The sequence below is a fragment of the Rhinolophus sinicus genome, chromosome X, assembly GCF_036562045.2.
Source record: "Rhinolophus sinicus isolate RSC01 chromosome X, ASM3656204v1, whole genome shotgun sequence".
In the NCBI taxonomy this organism is placed as follows: domain Eukaryota; kingdom Metazoa; phylum Chordata; class Mammalia; order Chiroptera; family Rhinolophidae; genus Rhinolophus; species Rhinolophus sinicus.
Genome location: NC_133768.1, coordinates 14,415,251 through 14,437,920, shown reverse-complemented (window position 1 = coordinate 14,437,920; position 22,670 = coordinate 14,415,251). Strand labels below are relative to the sequence as shown.

At 37.2% G+C, this 22,670-nt stretch overlaps 1 protein-coding gene across 2 annotated transcripts in view; it reads right to left on the bottom strand.

Annotated features, from left to right (window-relative positions):
- Nucleotides 1-11,532: 11,532 nt before the first annotated feature.
- Nucleotides 11,533-22,670, bottom strand: part of PPEF1 (protein phosphatase with EF-hand domain 1) — a 106,837-nt gene continuing 95,699 nt past the window's right edge. For both annotated transcript variants that reach the window (XM_019755387.2, XM_074323673.1), the window contains 4 exons: nucleotides 20,162-20,268; nucleotides 16,870-17,033; nucleotides 15,646-15,730; nucleotides 11,533-14,416 (listed from right to left, as the gene is read on the bottom strand). In XM_019755387.2, coding sequence (XP_019610946.2) covers nucleotides 14,208-14,416; nucleotides 15,646-15,730; nucleotides 16,870-17,033; nucleotides 20,162-20,268 — 565 coding nt within the window. In that variant the 3' untranslated portion in view covers nucleotides 11,533-14,207. The remainder of the gene's footprint in view (nucleotides 14,417-15,645; nucleotides 15,731-16,869; nucleotides 17,034-20,161; nucleotides 20,269-22,670) is intronic.

The window sequence follows — 22,670 nt, the reverse complement described above, 5'->3', positions numbered from 1 at the left end:
GACAAACGCACCTGCAGGAAACCATTTCCAGGGCCCTCTCCCAGTCTCGCACTGGGAGGCATCTGAGCTGGCGCACCCTGGGAGTAGCAAGGGATGGGGGCCCCCCGATCCTGAGGCTCACCCAGGCTACAGTGCATCCGGCCTACAATTAAATCAGGCTGCGGAATATTGTTCATGGAAACCTTAGCAGAGCATGAGTCATGCTGGTGAAGTGAATCACACAGCCGCAGTTTCATTTATATTTCCTCTACTTGGAGTCTTTATACTTCGCGTCAGGATCAGGGCCTTCTCTCCCTGCATTTCTTCCCCCTCTTTGGGGGAAAGCCTCAAGCTGGGGCATTAAGGGTCCACCTGGGCAGCCAGGAAGGAAGAGGGGAGGAGGGGGGCCTAGCCAGTCAAGGGAATCATCTCACCAGCACCAGAGTGGATGCCCCTGAGCCACCAGGAAAGAAATGGAGGGCAAAGCTAGCTAGCCATTTCGACTATTGCTAGTATCTCACATTTTTTTAAAAAGGAAATTTTGGTGAGATGGAAGAGGTTGAGACTCTGGGTTAAAATGAAGTTTCCAGATGCTGTGCAGCTTGTGGTTAACTCAGCTCCCAGGACAGGTACCAGATAGCACAGGCCAGTGGCCACCCGCACACCCAAGGGCTCAGCCCTCTCCACCGCGCACCAGCTGTACAACCTTGGGCGACTGGCTTCAGCTCCCTCGGTGTCTGTGACATAGGAGTGATGATAACAGTGCTTACCTCCTAGGGTGATTGTGCCGATTCATGAGTTAATATGCGTGAAGTGCTTAGAAGAGCATTTGGCTCAGAGGCAATCCTAATGTGTGAGCTTTCACCGTCACCCCCAGCAGCCGACCTGAAAGTGTGAGCAGGGCCACACTTGCTTTACAGACAGTCTCAGACAGGAGACCTGGCAGACGCAGGATTCACAGGCTATGGAAGCTGCCAAGGGCCTTCTCTGCATTCTGTCGGGTCATTTCTGTTGCAGGTGAGGAAACACAAGCCCTGTGTCTTGCCCGTTAGCAACTGAGCAGGAGCAGACCCATCTTCTGACACCCCATCCAGTGCTCTTTCATGTGTTCCCTGGGCGTCCTGCCGCACTGACATTCTGCAAGAGGGGAGCAGGTTTTCCACGTTAGACTTGTCACGCAGGGAGGCGATGATGGGCTGTCTGTCATTCTGAGCCACACCAGGCTGCATAGGCAGGGTCCCCACTCTCATCACTCAGCACACACATTCAGGCCGAAGCAAGTTCCAACAGCGTCACCTCATCTGGATCCTCACGTGAATTCCAGGAAGCTCACAGGGCAGGGGACCTGCCCTGATTGTGTGTCCCTTGGGAGCTATTTAATCTACTGAGATCATCAGGGATCCCCAACTTTTTTCCAACAGGAATTTTTTATCACCCCATATTCTCTATGCTTTGAAAGAGTTTATCTACCAAGCTGCAAGTGGTAAGTAAATTAATTTGTTTTCCTGTAATTTATTAATTGGAGACCAACATAATGGCCAAATGAAGTTTCTGTTCAGCAAGAGATAAATGGTGTTCCCAAGCCGAGGAGCTGGGACTCCTTCCAAAAGCAAAAAAAAGTGACATTTAGTTGGCCCAAGATGTCTTATTAGAGCTCCATGTACAGTCTCTGGAGGGCTTTATTAGAATGACAACATCTCATGAACTCCCGTTAAAATGACTGCTCTCCCAGGAGGTCCAGAGACCCCAGGAGGGGAGCCATGGGCTGTGATCCGCCATGGCAGTGTAAGCACCCCCAGGACAATGGTTGGGCCCAAGGAGGCAGCAGTGCTGGAGAGGAAGGGACCTGATAGCTGGTGATGGGAACAGGCCGTCGAGCCTGTGCCAGGGCAGACACTACTATCCACTCTGATGATTCAGGCCCTCTTCCACTGGTGACAGCCCCAAAGCCATAGGGGCCCTCAGAATGCCACCTTCCTGGACCTGTTTGGGCACAGAGCCCAAAGCTCTGCTCCTGCCCGAAGATGCTCAGAATCCAAGGGTGTGCCTTTCTACTGGTAAGGACACGTTTCTGGAAGGGCAGAAAGTCCAGGACCCTCCTAAGGAGCCACCCTTCCCACCTGGATGCTCAGTTCTGACTCATTAGAGACCCTCACCAATGTGCCCCGAGAAAGAGTGACAAACCCTGACCCTAAGCTGAGCTGAGCATGAGCCATGTTTATTGAGTTAGAAATGCTTGGCTTTGCTCTAAATCCCTGGTATTGTGGAAAGATCACTTGGATTAGAGTCAAAACGACATCTGTTTGACTTTCAATTCCATGAATTTATCTGTACCATTTTGTCACTTAAAACTCTCATGCGAAAGGCTTCAAATTAAAAAAAAAAACACACCTATACAACTATAAGTTCCATTAACAGTCTATCTATAGTAGCTATTAATAAGGGGAAAATGGAATGAATGACAACTTAAACTAAAAAAAGAAAAAAACAAATAACAGTTTAATAAATAAACATAGAGCAAGATGAGTAAAGTAAAATCAAGTATATAGTTAATTCACCAAAGTTGATTACACTGAATTCACCCAATAGGAGATAAAGACGAGATAACAGCATTACATATTAAAATCCAGGTATCTGCTGCTTAGAGGAAAAACATAAAATAAACTGACAAAGATTAAAAATAAAATGCCAAAAAGCTATCAGAAAAATGCCAACAAAAAGAAAGCAAAAATAGCAGAAATAAGGAGAAAATTAAGGCTCAGAACACTAAATAGGATTCAAAAGGCCACTCTGCACAATAAAAACATACAATTAAGAACATATTTCATAAACTTATGTGCATTTAATACCATACACAAAATCATAAGGCAAAAAAACCCCTAGAAATGCAAATAGAATATAATAAAACTACAATGTCAGTATAGATGAAGTGATTGATACAACTAATAATTGGGAGTAACAAACACACAGAGAGCCTGGCATTTTTCAAATGGAAAATACACATTTTGTTTGTACGTCCGTGAAACATTTATAGAAATAAGTCAGGTACAACATGGCCACAAAGAAAATATTATTAAATCTTTAAGGAATAATGAAAGAGTGAAATTTTTAATATGAAATATTTTGAATGTGGAAAGTAAGAAACACATTCCTAGAAACCCCTTAAAGAGGAAATTAAAGGAGAAATTACTACCTAGAAACGAATAAAAAAAAGAGAACATTTCATACTAAAACTTACAGGGCAGAGTGAAAGCAGGGCCTAAAGAAAAATTTATAGCTGTAAATGTCTTCATTATTTTAAAACATGTCTACAAATGAAGGACCTATACCAGTCTTAAGAAATTAGAAAAAGAACAGCAAAATAAACCAACAGAAATCAGAAAATTAGTACAGATAAAAGTTGAAACAGAAAATACCCCTCCCCCAAAATAGCTCAAAGGAAAAATAAATGCAAAAGCTGGTACTTAGAAAAGACAAGCAATAGAGTCTTGTCTCTTGTAGGGCAGATCAAGGGGGAAAGCAGGTAAGGGGACGTTCACAAGAGGAGTAAGAAAGGCAACCTAACCAGAGATTTAGTAGAAATGAAAATATTCATAAGAAACAGTAACAAGTCAATTTGAACAATTTAAAGGAAATGGATGATTTCTTTGCAAAATTGAAGCCACCAAAAATAGTCTAACAACTTAGAGACCCATCATCACCTACGGGATTGGAAAGAAGCGCAGCAGTTTACCACGAAAAAGGCACCAGGACCACGTAGCCCTACAGCTGGGTTTTAGCTCAATTTTAGTGGACAAGTGAGATGTTCTTTGTATCTGCTTCTTTCACAGAGTGTGTACACAAATGATCTGAGGCTCTTGTCAAAATGCAGACTGGATTTGGTAGGTGTGGGATGGGGCCCAAGACGGTGCATTTCTAACCAGCTCCCAGGTGAGGAGCATGCAGTTGGCTCATGACACACTCCCCTTTCAGTAGCAGGGATTTAATTATTTCAGGCAGTAGGAAAGAAAGATATAAAGTTCCCCAATTCATTTTACAAGAGCTTTAAGTGACAAAGTAGTACAGATAAATTCATGGAATTGAAAGTCAGATGTTTTGATTCTAATCCAAGTGATCTTTCCACAAAACCAGGAATTTAGAGGAAAGCCAAACATTTCTAACTTTGAGAATTAACAATATTTGGTAAGGAGGCTAGATACCAGCTTTTTTCCCCCCATACTCTAACAATGAGTAACTACAAATGCAAATGGAGTTAAGTTTTCCATTTATAACGGTGGCAAAAAACTATAAAATATTTAGGAATAAATTTAATATAAGGCATAAGATCTATAAAAGGAAACCTATAACACCCTATTAAAAGACAGAAACAATTTATGAACAAATGGAAAGTTATAATTATTCTTAGATAAAAACAATATCATAAAAAATATAAAATTTCCAAAATGTAATATATAAATTAAATTCAATTTCAATTAGAATCTTAACAGGGCTTTTCTTAGAATTGTATAAAATTATCTTAAAGTTCATATAGAGAAATAAATATCTGAAAATAGCTAAGGAAACTATGAAAAGAACCGTAGAAGGGGACTTGCCTTTCCAGATACATATCAGGGAATTCTACAAAGCCAAGAAAATCAAATCAATATAATATGACTATAAAAATAGACAAAAAATAACAGAAACATCTAGAAAATGTAGAATTACACACTGGTACATTTGAGAAATTCGTATATGATAAGTGTGGCCATTCAATTCAGTGGGAAAAGCGTGGACTATTCAATACATGAGGCTGGAACAAGAGGGTATCTGTATGGAAGAATTTACAAATCAACCACATATTATAGTATCTAAAAATAAACGCCTGGATGTAAAGACTTAAATGCAAAAAATAAGAATCTTGCAAGAAAATGCAAGACAGTAAATATATCACGTAGAGTGATCAGAAAGACCTGCAAGTCCAGAGGTTACAGAAGGACATATGGATGTATTTACTATTTAAAATATAACAACTTTTGTATGGCAAAAGCAACAGTGAACCAAGTCAATAGACAACAGATTTGCAACAATTTGTAACACAAAAAACAGAGTGGTGACTTTTCATACTATACAAAAATATCTTCAAATTGATAAGAAAAAGATGAATAGCCCAAAATAAAAATGAACAAAAATATGAATATACAATCCACAGAAAAGCAAGTTCAGACACATGAAAAGACGCTCAAATTCTCTAGTAGACAGGGCAATATAAACTAAAGTACTTATGAGATATCATGTTATACCAAACAGACTCACAAAACACAGAACTATAACATCTAATGCTGGTAGAGATGAGGGAAAGGGAATTTTCATACATTGCAGATGGAAGTGGCATCGCCAAAGATTTTTTGGAAGACAATAGAGCAACAGCTCTTAATCTTAAAAGACAATTACTATACTAACCAGCAATTCAACTTCTGGCAGTCTATTCCATTAGTAGGGATGGATTACTACCCCTATATAGGAACATATGGTCAATATTTACTGCTTTGCTGTTGTGGTCAAGAGCTGGAAACAAAGTAACTACCCATTAAAAGTAGGATGGCTGAATAAAGAGTGGTCGTCCATAGCGCTGAATTATTATATAGCCATTAAAAAGAATAAATTAATAAATTAATGAACAAAAATGTTCATGGCAGCACTGTCCTTAATAACCCCAACGCCTATTAGTAGGAGAATGGATAAAGAAATTCTGGATATTCACAATAGGATACTATACGGTTACCAGAATGAACAAACTACAACTACATACAACTTACGAATGTCATGCATACAATGTTATATAAAAAGTATGTACTGAATGATTCCATTTATATAAAATAAAAAACATGCTAAAAAATATCTGTGCTATTAAAAGTCAGGATGAAGATTACCCTTGAGTGGGGAAGAGTATATGGAAGGAGGCATGATGGGGATTCTGGAACACTGGAAATGTTCCGTTTTCTTCACCTGGGTACTGGTTACATAGTTGTATTCACTGCGGAAATTCACCAAGCAGTACACTCATGATTTGTGCTTTCAAAAAAGAAAAAGAATTAGAGCCACATTTACATAAACTTAAGGGTAACCACTCAAAAAAAATCCAGAACTGAAATATATACTGTAATAAAAGAATAACACGGGGAAACATCATAGAATACCACCACACAGAAATAATAGACAACAACAAAAAGGCAAAGAAACAATGGAGACACAGCCTTACCAGAAAACTAAAGATAGAATGACAGGAAATCCTCACATATCAATAATCACCCTAAATGTAAATGGACTGAACTCACCAATAAAAAGGCACAGAGTAGCAGACTGGATCAAAAAACTAAACCCAACCATATGCTGTCTCCAAGAGACACATCTCAGCTACAAGGACAAGCATAGACTCAAAGTGAAAGGGTGGAAATTGACAGTCCAAGCAAATGGTACCCAGAGAAAATCAGGTGTAGCCATAATGATATTAACCAAAGATGTGAAGGACCTATATGCTGAAAACTATAAGACGTTTTTGAAAGAAATTGAAGAAGACACAAAGAGATGGAAAGACATTCCGTGCTCATGAGAATCAACATAGTTAAAATGGCCATATTACCCAAAGCAATATACAGATTTAATATAATCCCCATCAAAATCCCAATGGCATTTTTTAAAGAAATAGAACAAAAAACCATCAGATTTGTTTGGAACCACAAAAGACCCCGAATAGCCAAAGCAATCTTAAGAAAAAAGAACAATACTGGAGGTATCACACTCCCTGACTTTAGCTTGTACTACAGGGCTACAATAATCAAAACAACATGGTATTGGCAGAAAAACAGACACATAGACCAATGGAATAGAATTGAGAACCCAGAAATAAAACCACATAAATATGAACAGACAATTTTTGACAAAGAAGCTAAAAACATACAATGGAGGAAAGACAGCCTCTTCAATAAATGGTGCTGGGAGAATTGGATAGCCATGTGCAAAAGAATGAAACTGGACTGCTGTCTGTCACCATGTACCAAAATTAATTCAAAATGGATCAGACTTAAGCATAAGACCTACACAATAAACTGCATAGAAGAAAACATAGGTACTAAACTTATGGACCTTGGGTTCAAAGAGCATTTTATGAATTTGACTCCAAAGGCAATGGAAGTAAAAGCTAAAATAAACGAATGGGACTATATGAAACTTAAAAGCTTCTGCACAGCAAAAGAAACCATCGACAAAATAAAGAGGCAACCAACTGAATGGGAGAAGATTTTTGCAAAAAGTGCCTTCGATAAGGGGCTAATATCTAAAATATACAACGATCTCATGAAACTCAACAACAAAAAAACAAACAACCCAATTGAAAAATTGGCAGAGGACTTGAAGAGACATTTCTCCAAAGAGGACATACAAATGGCAAATAGACATATGAAAAAATGCTCAACATCACTAATCATCAGAGAAATGCAAATAAAAACCACAATGAGATATCACCTCACCCCAGTCAGAATGGCTATCATCAACAAGACAAATAGTAACAAGTGTTGGAGAGGCTGTGGAGAAAAAGGAACCCTCATACACTGTTGGTGGGAATGCAGACTGGTGCAGCCGCTGTGGAAGGCAGTGTGGAGGTTCCTCAAAAAATCACAAATAGAATTACCGTATGACCCAGCAATCCCTCTCCTGGGTATCTACCCAAAAAATCTGAAAACATTTATCCATAAAGACACGTGTGCTCCAATGTTCATTGCAGCTTTGTTTACTGTGGCCAGGACATGGAAACAACCAAAATATCCTTCGATAAATGAATGGATAAAGAAGTTGTGGTATACATACACAACGGAATACTATTCGGCAATAAGAAAAGATGATATAGGAACATTTGTGACAACATGGATGGATCTTGAGAGTATGATGCTAAGTGAAATATGTCAGACAGAAAAAAGCAGAGAACCATATGATTTCACTGATGCATGGTATATAAACCAAAAACAACAAAAGAACATGACAAACAAATGAGAACCAAAAACTCATAGACACAGACAATAGTTTAGTGGTTACCAGAGGGTAAGGGGGGCGGGGGGTGGGAGATGAGGGTAAGGGGGATCAAATATATGGTGATGGAAGGAGAACTGACTCTGGGTGGTGAACACACAATGGGATTTATAGATGATGTAATACAGAATTGTACACCTGAAATCTATGTAATTTTACTAACAATTGTCACCCCAAATAAATTTAATAAAATAAAATTAAAAAAAAAAAAAATGAATTAGAGCCATTATAGCTTGCAGGGATTTCAACTAGGTATTGTTGGTTAAGAAAAGCAGAATGCAGAAAATTATGTAAAACTCAATCCCATTTTTCAGCATACAATAAAACCATGTTTCTTATGTTATAACTGCATATGTAAATATATGCATATATGAGGACATATATAGTCTATATAGGTTTGTATGGGACAGATAAAAATATGAAAGGCCACACAGTAGGTTAATATGGCTTCCCTAAATGAAGGAGAAGAGATGATGAGGGCCATGCTTAAGGTGAGGGAGACAAGATAAAAGGGAAAAAAAGTGCCCCTGTTTAAAAAAAAAAAAAAGTATAATATGATCTTATTTATGTAAAAATTAAAAAAAAACATTGAAAATGAAAATTATTTAGAAATAAGTTCTACCAAAGTTCAAAAATTGAGACCTGGTAAACATGTTGCATAATTCAAGCACTGTGGCATTATTATAAATGTTCAATCATTGTCCAGATAAAAATATGAAGCTTCAAGATTATTAACAAATAGCAGTGGATACAAAAGTCTATTTATCAGCTTCTAGTAATTTAGTGGAGTCAGACAACCTGAAAATCCTTTTACTATAATCACCTAGTACTGGGTAAGATGTAAGATAATTATTTTAAAGGTACAGCTAGGCTCACATATCACAAAAGCAAATCCCCAGGTGCCAGAAACAAAGAGGGAAGTGACAAAGCAGAGGGGTGAGTGCTTGAGCTAATGAGGGGGTATTTGTCTCCAGAACCTAGGGGTTTGGTGTTAATTCCCACACAGCAGTAGCAAATGAGGCTTTGGGCTTTGGGAGGTAGGGAATTGGAACTGAGAACATTGCATAAAGCCAAGACCCTCAAAGGACTATTCTATTTATGAAAGGATTTAGAAACAAAAGAGACCACACAGGACACAGGGCTTTGGGTGGGGAAAAAAAGAAAAGCTCTCTGAGAATTCAAAACCATAGGACCACAATTTACACTGCTTTTATTCTACCCATATAGTTAAAAAAAACTCCAGACTAAAAATTAATGAAAGAAGTATTCCTCAAGCAGTGATACTCCAGAGGCACAAGGCAGAAGCAAACAAAAACTTCTCTGAAGAGATGCTCCCATATCCCAAATATCATGGGGTTTTCACAGAAAAAAAAACAACCTCCCGTAATGATGAGTTCACATTAAAAAATGACAAAGCCCAAGAGTGAACAATTCAACCTGATCAAGAGTCTGCATATAATGAAAACATGCAATTATATCACCACAAACTCCAAATACAGAGAGATCACTAGAATGAGATTATAAAAGAAATACATACAAAATGACTGAAGACTAGAAATGAAGCAATCAAATCCTTAGACCTAAACCCTATGAAAAAAAGAGCAAGCAGAATTTAAAAAAATAAGGGGGGAGTGGGGTGGCAGATGAGGGTAAAGGGGATCAAATATATGGTGAGGGAAGGAGAACGGACTTTGGGTGGTGAACACACAATGTGATTTATAGATGATGTAATACAGAATTGTACACCTGAAATCTATGTAACTTTACTAACAATTGTCACCACAATAAACTTTAATTAAAAAGAGAAAGAAATGTCTATTTACTAAGAAAAAATAAAATAAAATAGACCTAAAAATAATGAATCTTGGAATAAATCTTTTTAAAAAGATCACAAGAATGATAATGAGAAATTCTTTATTAAAAGACATTAGAGAGAAAAAATAATTGGAAAAAAATACCATGTTCATGGATAGGAAAACTCAATATAGTAGTGATGACAATTCTCTCCAGATTAATCTATAAGTTTAATACAGTTCCCATAAAAATCCAACAGGGGATTTCACAGAATTGGCAATCTGATCCTAAAATGTGTACAGAGGACCAAAGGACCAAAGAAATTTTAAAGAAGAATACAGGTGAGGGAGAAGAAGGGACACATAATACCAAATATCAAGACTATTATAAGCTATAGTATTTAATACATGAGGTATTCATGAGATGATGGACCAAAGAGACCATTATTGGATCATAACAAAGCCTAGAAACAGAGCTTACTGTATGACAAAGGTTGCATTTCAAATTAGTGGGAAAGAATGAACTATTCAATAAATGGTGTATCTACACCACACCCCAAAATTTCCAATGGATGAAAGAGCTAAATGCTCTTGAGAAGCAAATTCTTTGAAAACTTTTGAAGAATATAATCAATTTTCATTACTTGCAAGTTATATTCTTATAATCACTGTGACCACTGAATTTGCGAATACTGAATGAAGCATTGTTCCTAGGGAAAATACGAGGTTTGGTCCCTGCGAGCCTCTTGTCACATTTTTGTCAGTTCATCAACAATATAACTTTGTTTTATGTGTTTCTGTTGAAAAAAACACCTCATTCAACAGATAGTGTGGATTTATTAACACTGAACTCATGGCTAGCAACACTATAACTCATGCCTGAATGAAGTTTATCTAAGGCATATAATTTTGCATTAAGGTATCTGACAACTTTCTTGCATTTAGGAACACTAGACAGCACTTCAGCACTACATTTGGGGGCCATTTTAAACATCGAAATCACCAATTAAAAGCACAAAAATGCAACAACAACAACAAAAATAGTGGCACTAAATGTACTGCAAGAAGGACACTTGTTTACAGTGTGAGAGCTGGAACAGGAAGGCAGGCAGACCTTTGCCTTGTTTGACCTCAGCTGGGAACATGTGTGATTCAAAATGTTCACTACTTTGCACATGGCCAATGTAAATAATGATTTTAGGTTATAAATAAATTTTAGTGAGGTGAATTTGCAAATAGGGAATCTGCAAATAATAAAGATCAACTGTATCTTTATGATATTTCCAGGGTTGGAAAGGATATTTTTGTTTTAAGATGCAAAAAGCACAAATTATAAATGAAAAGATTGAAAAACTGGATAAATTGAAATTTAAAACTTCTGTTTGAAAATATATGTCATAAAGAAAGTGAAAACTCAAGTCACAGATTCGGAGAAGATATCTGCTTCCTAAAGAACAGAGGATTAGCATCAAGAAGAGTTTTAAAGTTCCTAGAAATCAGTAAGAAAAAGACATTCTAAGCTACAATATTAGAATGAGCAAAGGATAAGAACAAGCAATTTTTCAGAAGAAAATATACTGACCAACAAATTAATAAAATGCTCAATCTCATTTATAATAAAGAAATATAAATTAAAAGTGAGATATTTCACAACTCTTATCTATCATCCATCTGTCTGTCCTCTATCTATCTATCTATCTATCTATCTATCTATCTATCTATCTATCTATCTATCTATCTGTCTATCATCTATCATCTGTCTATCTATCTATCTATCATCTGATTTGTAAAATGGAGTGTGGTTAAGCACAACTCGTGTCAGGCAGAAGTTTTACAACATTAAATGACAATCTTTACTAAAATCATTTTTAGGTAAAATTTCCAACAAAGGCATATAATTAATTCCAGAAATTAGAAGACCAAGGGAGAAAATGAGAGTTCCAGAAAGAACCCCGAGAATAAATAACGAAACGATATTCAGGAAGCAACAAAAGACTCATCCGATCCTGCCAGAGATTGGACATTTCTGAAAACCACTATCCCAGGGGTCTCAGTGGATTTTCATGTGAGATAATGGGGCAGAAGCTCTGTACACATCAGGTTGTACACATACAGCACTTATCTCTAAGATTCGTTCTTCTGGAACCACTCTCAGCACCAAATTCTGTACCAATCAGGGTTCAACCAGAGGCCACCATGTAGGAGATATATAACCAGTAGCGGAAGTGGCTTACGCAAAGGTAGAAGCTGGTTAAGCAGGCTCTATAAGGCTGTATATGTCATACCTGACGCTGGAGCTTGAAGTCCAAAGGCAGGCAGTCAGGAGGGAAGATGAGAAGCAGCCTCGAACCCACAGGCACAAGCTGGCACCCCACAAGAACACACTGATGCCTGAGTCCACGCTTATTGCCTCTGGTCTTCGTGACAAGGTCATCCTGGAGAAGCCAGGGCCCTTTGTCACAGAGTTAAACACACACACCTGGCCCAGGAATCAGAGAAGCTGACAGGATCCAGGGGAACCGTAGAGAAAGTGCAGGCCTAGCTGCACTTCACACCAACAAGGGGAATGAGCAGCTCAGCAACGGCATGCGGGAGCTACACAATGGCTGGCTTCCCTGGGCCTTCCAAATCTCTCAGGAATCTCCCTTGTGGCCCACCTTAACCAGAAACATACAAGAAAGGGAATTCTGAGACATGTAGTTCAGCCTAGCCAGACTGACACATTACAAAGCCATCACATTCTTGAATTGGTTATATGTCTCTTCAGACCCTCTGTTCTAGAGTCAGCTTTAGTAAGTTGTATTCCCCTAGGAAATAGTCCATTCTCCTACTTCTTTAAAGTATTGGGATAAAGTTACTCACAGTATTCTTATGAACTATTCTTAGCAATTTCTGGTAGAGCTACAGTTATGTCCCTTTTTTGCTCATTAATATGGTTATCTTCTTATATTGTTCCTAATTTAATTGCATTATAATAGAATGCAGTATCTTTGTTACTGACTGCTTGGTATTTGAGATATTTCTGTGGTCTAATACATGATCAATTTTTATTTATAAATGTTCCATGTGTGCTTGAAAATAATGTGTATTCTCTAAAATTGATTGTAGAGTCGGTGGATTAATTGGGTTGTCCAAACTTCTATACATTTTTTTTATTTACTGACAGAGGTATATTCAAAATCTCCCTCTATCGATTTCTCCTAGTAGTTGTGTCAATTTTTGCATTATAAATTTTAAACCTTTGTTATTAGATGCATATATTTTTATAATTATTATATCTTCCTGGTGAATTCCGTTTAGCATTCAGTAATGACTTTTTTCTATCCCTAATGATATTCTTTCCCTTAAAGTCTATCCTGTCCAATGTTAATATTGCTATGATTTCAATTATGCTTTTTCCCGTCCCCTAGGGGTTTCTTGTACTTTCCTGCCAGCTCAGCTATGCATTTAAAAAAATATTTATTGGGGGGGGGGGGGTGTTGACACAGTGTGAGGGATATAAATGATAAATGTCTAACTATTACATTGTTTTGTGCACCGGAAACTAATAAAAAAATTAAAAAAAATATTTGTTATATTTTAGCCATTATTTCTGGTGTGTATAGCAGGCAGGTTGCAGGATATCTACCCTGGCATATTGATAGATCTTGAAATTCTCAAACTTAGAGAAAAATTAAAATACATTTGCCTTTAAACAGAAATCTATTATGTTTGATAGCAGAATAAATTGCACAATGTATGCATAACCAAGGCCCCATTTTACCAATGAAGGTGTCAAACCACATTAATTGTAGGGCTCAATCTGAATGTATTCACTTTGTATCTCCAACAGACAAGAAAATATGCTTTTTCAAGTAACACACTCCCACAGCTTCCCCCATGAACCTGATATGGCCCCCGTGCCTGGAGAGTGGTGCTCTTACAATTGAGAATCACTGGCTTATGGTGTCACCAAAGAAGATTACATTTGACAGATGGAAATACTTTATTGCATGAATAGTCTAGTATTCCTCCTCCTATCCCTCAGCTACTCACAGATGGTGTACTTTTCTGGTGCACTATGGGTCCCTTTCTGTATGTTTCCAAACTGCTCTGGTCTCCTGGTTAGGTGGCATCCAAGAGACCAGTATTAGGTTCAAACTCAGTTTCTACCTAGAAATGTCTGGGTCCTGCCACTGGAACCAAATCTATCAGCTGACGTTTAACCTAATCTTACCAATAACAGCTTACTAGGGACTTCCATTACCTACACTATACATCTGCTTATGGCATAAATTGAGGTGTACTTTTCTTTACTACTGTGAATTTCAAGGGTCCTGGAAAAGATTGTGTTAGTGGTTGTTCACAAGGAGGAGGGAAAAGCCCTAATTCTTGTTAAGCAAATTTGGTGTCTGGCTTGTTCAACTGATCAAACTTGTGCACTACATAGAAAGCCTTTAGAAACTCATTGAAGTCGATGCTTCCATCTTTGTTTAAGTCCATTCTTTCAGCGAGTTCATTAACTTGGTAATCATCAATATGAACTTGGTAGTGACTACTGAAAAGTTTCCACATGGAATGAAATTCTTCCATGGAGATCAAACCTAAAAGAATATAGGAGAAGGCTGTGAGTGTTCATTTTAAGACACACCTAAGGGAGGGTTGGGAAGTCATACTGATTGAACAGTCCTAATTAGAAGTTCACTAACATGCTTGACCATCAAGACACTGAAGAAAGTAGAAAAGTAAGATTAAAATATAAGAAACAATATGTTACTTTAAACTACCAAGTGATCCTGAGATTATTCTAAAGCTGGAATGAGCAAACAGTCAAGGAATTGGGGTGGGGGGGGGGATTGTGGACTGCGTATATGTGATATAGAAATTACACGATCTAATATCTAAGGGAGAGGGACATGGAAGGAGGGCAGAGAGGAGAACAACAGCAAAGCCGAGGGAGGAGATACCCTGGGATTCAGTAAGAACATTGCAAACAATGGCTCAGCCATTTTTTATAGGCAATAATTTACTTTCGTGTTTCATTAATTTTTTGGTAATCAATGATCTCTACAGCTGGACATTATCTGATGATCTTTTTAAAGTTTGTAATTATGTATCAAAACTAAGCAGAAAATGAGTTTTCTTAGCCCTCAGTCCCATAAATAGAATCAGAACTCTAGGAATGAATTTTATTGCCAGGAGTAACTATGACATTTAAACGGACAGTGAATTATCTTTTCATCTGTGCTGTGATTTATAAAAGGAGCTATTCTTGTCTGATTAATGGATACATAGGCCTATATACTGAGTTTCCCCGAAAATAAGACCTAACCGGAAAATAAGCCCTAGCATGATTTTTCAGGATGACATCCCCTGAACATAAGCCCTAATGCATCTTTTGGAGCAAAAATTAATGTAAGACCCAGTCTTATTTTCAGAGAAACACAGTAGTACCATACGATTTTGAATACAGTTTGTAGCCAAACTAAAATAACAAAAATATTAAAGAGGCAGCTGGCTAGCTCAGTGGATTAGGGCGCGGTGCTCCTAACAAGGTTGCCGGTTCGACCCCCACATGGGCCACTGTGAGCTGCACCCTCCACAACTAGATTGAAATCAACTACTTGACTTGGAGATGATGGGTCCTGGAAAAACAGACTTAAAATAAATAAAAGTTAAAAAAAAATTAAAGATGAGTACCCCCACACACACACACACCAAGGTAAATCAAGTTTGGATAAATAATGCAATAGGTGAAAACAGAGTTTTGGTTTCAGAGAAATAGACTAGCCCTGGCTTTTTACTGCTAGTGAACTAATCAAAGTTAATTTACCTGAGTGATCAGTGTCAATGACATCAAAGATGATTTGCAGGTCAGATCGGTATCTGTACAGAGTTTCAATTAGAGCTGACTGAACCTAAAATAAATATTTTGTAAGTGTTAAAACATATAGAATTAATAACACAGACCAATTTTAGTAAACGTAACAAGCACAAAACATCATCACCAATTCAAACTATGTGATTTACATAGACATTTGAGAAGGCAGGCCTTCCTTGGAGGCCCATCCTTCTTGAATCAGATAGAAGACCATGCTTTTGTATTCTGATGTGTTTCCAGTCTGTGCTCCTCAGGGGACATGGCCAAAAAGAACCAAGAAGTAGTAAATAACAATGGCCAACATTCACTGAGAACAACTTGTGTTCCGGGCTCTGCTCTGAGACCTTTTCTGTGAGTTGTTTTATTCAGTCCTTAACACAGCCCAAGGAACAAAACTGTTACTATGTCCATTTTACAGATTAAAGAACAGAGAGGTAAAGTAAGTTTCCCAAGGTTCACACAGCCAGTAAGTGGGATTTGAATCTCAGCTGTCTGAAGCCAAGGCCAGTGGAGCTCAGTTACCAGGATAAACTGCCCTTTAAGTGAAGCCAAAGCCTCCTTCCGGTAGATGTTTGAGGCTCCCACCTGTCTCTTACTTCCCTTCTCTCTGCTTTTAACTTCTCATCTCCCCTGCAAAAAGTCACCCCAGTCCTAGTTCCCATCAGTTCACTTTCAGCCCAATGTTATAACTAACTACTGACAAGTTGTTAACTTAGAAGTATGGGGTGGGGGGTGCCTGACAACTCTCCCTGGGGTATTCCCATCTTGATAAGGGATTCTAAACTTTAAAAGTCTCTAAGGTATAGGATGTCATATCAGTAAGTCTATACACTCAGTGTAATAGGGAATATGTTGAGTATTTTAAAAGGTGTGTTATATGAAAGAATGGATGTCACATGTGCCCTTCTGCTGGACAGCACTTAAGAGAATCACACATTTGACAGGGATTTGCTTGCAGAAGTTTTTTCTTCTTTTCACCTATCCTTAGAACGCGCACATCTCCTAAACAGACCATAAGGTACCTGGGAGATCCCCTTAGGCCTTTCCTAAGTCTGCCACTCTCACCCATTAGATGATCCCACTCCCAACTTTTCAAAGGACTAAGTTCCTCTCATTGGTTGCCCAAGGGGGGTTTTCACTCCAGCTAGGTTTTAGCCAGGGCTGTGTTTCACTTGCCTCTTTCACAGGCTTTTGAATGTGGATATCGGAGAAGCAGGACATGTAGTCAACATTTCCATCTTTGTCTGTGGTGACCAGATGCGAACTCAGGGATCTCCACGGTAAGTTCAGCCCCAGAACGTTCTCCATGGAAAAAGCCCACTGGCCCAGAGAAAGTTTCCCTAACAAAGAAGAAGGAGAAGGAGAATGAGAACGAGAACAAGAACAAGAAGAAAGAAGAAAAGAAAAAAGTCTATTAAGTGGTTGATAATTTGATAAAGAAATGCAACCTCCCTGAGAGAGCCACTGGGCAGCCTGGAGTTTTGAGGCCCGGGTGCCTCCTGCTCCCCTTTACAATTTGTCCTACTAGGCCGCACGCCTCTGAACAACTAAAGAAAGTCTTCAGTGTTCCACTGCTCTTCCCTTACTATTGTTATGTGTAAGCAATGAGACTTTGGGTGTTAGATCTTTTTCCTTTTTCTGTTTAAAAAGTAAGGTATGTTTATAATAGATTTGAAAATGCAAAAGGATATAAAGAAAAAAATGATGTAAAGGATAAAAGATTACTTTGACTTTTAACATTTTGGCATATTATTCACCTCTCATTTTCCCAGGTAATAGCCTTTCATCCCCTAATATTATATGTAGTTTTTTCACAATATAAATATCTTATTTCCTGATTATTAAAGATGTGCTCATTTGAAATGATTTTGCATAAACAAAAAACAACGTTATTCTAGTGTTTTTTCTGTCTATATAAATATGTATATATATAAATGTATATATTTTTATCTTTCTTAAAGCCAAATATACATTGTACTCCAGTATATGTTTTATATACATGGATTATATATGGCAACACACACACAACAAACATATTTATTCTAACCTGATTTTTCACTTACAATAAATCATGGACATCCATCTATGTTAATAAACATAGATCTACATCATTGTTTTAATGGTAATGAAATGATTTCATTATTTCCTTAGGCTCATTACTAGAAGTGAAATTGCTGGATAAAAGGATATGTACATTTTTAAGGGTTTTGATATATATGGCCAAACTGCTTCCAAGAAAAAATATCCATTTACACTTCCACAAGGCCATTTCCCATACACTTACCTGCTAAGGACATACTTTTTTTTTTTTTTTTTTTTTAATTGAAGTTAATCACACACGGAAAAGTTCACAAAACAAATACAGAGCTCAGTGAATTATCACAAAGGTAATTCTTATGTAACCACCACCCATGACAAGAAACAGAACATTGCCAATATTCAAAAGGTGCCTGTGGCCCCTCACAATTACTATCACCTCCCACTTTCCCAAGGAGAGCCACTATATTGATTTCTAACACTATAGTTTACTTTTTTGCGTTTTTGATCTATATATAAAACAATCATAAAATATGTATTTGGAGGGGAGGTCTGGGTTCTTTGCTCAACATTAAGTTCATAAGATTCAGCCATGTTGTTCCGTTTAGTTGTAGTGTCTTTCATTTTCGTTGATGTATAGTATTCCATGGTATGAATATTCACAATTTATATATCCATTCTACTGATGGCAGACATTGCGTTATTTCCAGTTTGGGACTATCATAAACAGTGCTGCTAAGAACATTCTGTACATGCCCCTTGGGTGCACTGAACCTGTAGCTCAATTCGGGTTGAATTTATATCTTGACAACATTGGCCCTTGAACATAGTAATATCTACCCATTTGTTTCAATCCTTTTTAATTTCTCTTAATAATATTTTAGAAGTCTCATACATCAATCATTTGGTTTCTTCCTTGGTTCATGATTTCCATTATGAATGGTATCTTTTAAGATTTTCATTATTTGAAAGTTAATTGCTGGCTATACTAGTTATTAATTTATTCCCACTCAGCTCCAATTCTACCCTTCTTTGCTGTGTGTTGTGATATTGGAGCTGAACTCTGTAAATATGTCTTTTTTGGCAGCTGGTGTAATGTTAGGAATTGTAAGCAGAGCGTACAGGAAGAATGCTCTAAGACATAGCAGAAGAAATGATTCTGGTGTGCTTTGCTTCTTGTTTCTACAGCAATAACATGATTGCCAGAGATGTGTGGGAAATGCAATGGTACCCAAATCTAGTGAATTTCACTGACATCACAGTGGGTGCCTCCTTTGCCAGCACTGTGTGGGAGATACAATGGTACATAGCCCAAACAGAGTTTTTTGGCACCACATTGGGTGGCTCCATCTTCTCCCGTCCTGCACCACTAGCTGCAGACCAAATCTGACCTGAGACACCTAGGTGAACTTCCACCCCATCCGCACCCTCTCCAATGAGGTCTGAATCTTAGGCTTGGTTGGGAGTAAGGGATTCTTCCAAGTTTGTTCCTTCCTTGGGTACTCTCTCTTAGCCTTAGAGATAGTAGCTGTTCCCAACACTTCCTATTCCTATATTCTTTAGAGTTCTCTTTTATCCCTATTAGTAATTAATCACTTTGTAGTAGTTAGTAATTCTTTATGTTAAGTTTCCCTGTTCAAATCACTCATGTCGTTTCTATATTCAGAATATTCAGAATAGAGAAAGGCATATTCTGACTGATACACTAGTGTATGGAAATGCAATCAATTTCTGTGTATTGACCTTGTGTTCTACAACTTCTTAAATTCACTTATTAATTCTAATAGTTTTTCTATGGATTTATTTGGGTTTTCTATATACTCAATCATGTTGTCTACATATAGTAACATTTTATTTCTTCCTTCCTAATTTTTATGGTTTTATTTAACTTGCCTTATTGCACTGGCTAGCATCGATAGGACAGTGTTGAACAGAGGCTTGACAGTCTTGTATTGGTTTCCTATTGCTGTTGTAACAAATTGCCACAGACTTAGTGGCTTAAAATAACATAAATTTATTCTCTTACATTTCTGGAGGTTAGAAGTCCAAAATAAGTTTCATGGGGAGAGGAGATGCAGCCTAGAGATTTATCTTACTTACTGTGAGGCTGGTAAAGGCAGTACAATTCTGCATCCTCTAGAATCTAGTTGTTTCTTAACAGGCAGGCCTTCCAGAGTCTCTAGTCTGACATACTACCAGAACAGAAGTCAAATTCAGAGTTGTTGTTGTTTTCTTAAATTGAAAGAAGCTTACGAAAAGGAGGAATATACCTTTTCCCAGGCATATAATGGATTATATTTTATTTTTATCTCTATCATTCTTTGCTATTAAAAATAGAGAACTGAAATCTTAAGAAAGCAAAGAAAATGAAAACTGATCTGTATGTAACCTGGTATGTTAAGAAATGGTAATCATTATATAATTTTATTACCTGATTTTTTGCGGTCTTGAAGTTGGAAATCATTAATGAGGTCAGTTTTTCGTGAAATTATTCTCTCTTTTAATATCCTGATGGCACTACTTTCAATAGTATTCACCCTATGTTAAGACAAGAATTGTTAGGTGACAGTTACATAAATCACCCGGTTTTGTTTCATTTTAATGTACTATGTTACTTACCATTTACTAGTTTCTACTTTAAATGAACTGCCTAACTTCATACATACTATGTTACTAGGTGGTGACTGTATGTATATGTATGTATGTGTATCCATGTTTTGTGACATTTTAAAAGGATTACCATTGGTGTTTTCTTTTTAATTTCAAAGATTCACATGAGCAGTTAATGTCTGAGAATATCAAAGACAGTTTTGAAAAGGAAGGAAAATAAGGGGGGTCTTGCTATAGCAGATAATGAAATTTACCATAAAGTTACTGAAACAGCAGGTATTGACACAAGAGAAGACAGGTACATGAGTAGAACATAATAAAAATTTCATAAATACAGCAAACTATATATGACAATGATATGTATGACAAAGGAGCTACTACAATTCAGTAGAAAAGGACAATTTTTAAAAATGCTGCTAGTATAGTTAACTAATGGACTGGATGCTAAACTATCTCAGACCATTTACAAAAATAAATTAAAAATAAAAGAAGGAACAGAGGAACAAAGTAGTCATGAGTCATATACGCCACAAAAAGCAAAATAGCAGATATAAATCCAACCATATCAATAATAACAACATATGTGAATGGATTAAATAAATCAAAAAGCAGAAATTGTGAGACGGGATGAAAATAAACAAGATCCAACTATATGTTGTCTACAGTAGACAGGCTTTAGTTTCAAAGATACAAAGAGTTTGAAAGGAAAAGGTCAACGGTACAACATGCAAACAGCAACTATAGAAAGTTAGAGTGGCCATAAAATAGTAGACAAAGTAGACTTTAAGACAAAGGCAGTTACTAGAGATGAAGAGCGATATTTTATAATTATGAAAGAGTCAATCAGTCAAGAAGATAAACATATATGAACCTAACAACAGAGCCCAAAACTACCTGAATCAAAAACTGACAGAATTGAAGAGAAACAGGCAATTCAGCAATAATAGTTGGGGACATCAATACTCTACTTTCGATAATGGATAAAACAACTAGGCAGAAAATCAGAAAGGATAGAAAAAGACTTGAACAGTACTATAAACCAACTAGATTTAACAGTTACATAAGGTCGGACAACTAAGTTCGCAAACTCACCCTAGAAAAAGTGCTACATACATAATTGCTGAATATCACTATGGCCACCTTCGAAGTATTCCCCTTGGGAAGCTATGCACTGACACCAGTGCCTAGTCCACCCTTCAAAACAATTTTGGAACTCTTTTTCTGGAATGGCCATCAGAGCTGTCGTCGTATTACCCTTGGTGTCCTGAATGTCATCTAAATGTGTTCCTTTCAATATTTCCTTTATCTTCAGGTAAAGAAAGAAGTCATCGGGGGCCAGATCAGGTGAGTAGGGAGGGTGTTCCAATACAGTTATTTGTTTACTGGCTAAAAACTCCCTCACAGACAGTGCCGTGTGAGCCGTTGCATTGTCGTGATGCAAGAGCCATGAACTGTTGGCGAAAAGCTCAGGTCGTCTAACTTTTCCACGCAGCTTTTTCAACACTTCCAAATAGTAAACCTGGTTAACTGTTTGTCCAGTTGGTACAAATTCAAAATGAATAATCCCTCTGATGTCAAAAACGGTTAGCCACATCGTTGCAACACGTTCATGAACTTAATTGTCAGACCTCTTGTCAGACCTCATATAGTTAATAAGTTACATATATATAGGATATAAAAAACTCTTAAACACAATAATATAAAATGGGAGAATAATATATATAGGAAATTCAAAAAAGAGAAAATGCAATTTCTAAAAACATAAGATGGGTAAACTCAGCTGTCTAACAAATTCTAATTAAAACAGTGATATTTACCATTTTTACCTATCAACTTGGCAAAAATTAAGAATCAGATCCTACTATCTGAGACTAATGAGGGTGTGGAGAACTGGTATGCTGTTTTTCAGGTTTGTTAATTGTTACAACTCTCTTAGGGCATCTAGCAAAATTTTAAACATATAAATCCATAAATCTCACTTTTTTTTTTTAATTAAATTTATTGGGGTGACAATTGTTAGTAAAATTACATAGATTTCAGGTGTACAATTCTGTATTACATCATCTATAAATCCCATTGTGTGTTGCCAGAGGGTAAGGGGGGCGGGGGGTGGGGGGTGGGAGATGAGGGTAAGGGGGAAATCTCACATTTTGAAATCTTACATAAAAGCAGCACTACAACTTATGTATGTATGTATGTGTGTATGTATGTATGTATGTATGTATGCACGTATGTATGTATCTACACACAGAGAGAAATGTTTGTTGTAGTATTGTTTTTAAGTACAAAACCCTGAAACCAATCTGGATGGCCATCAATTGAGTAAGATT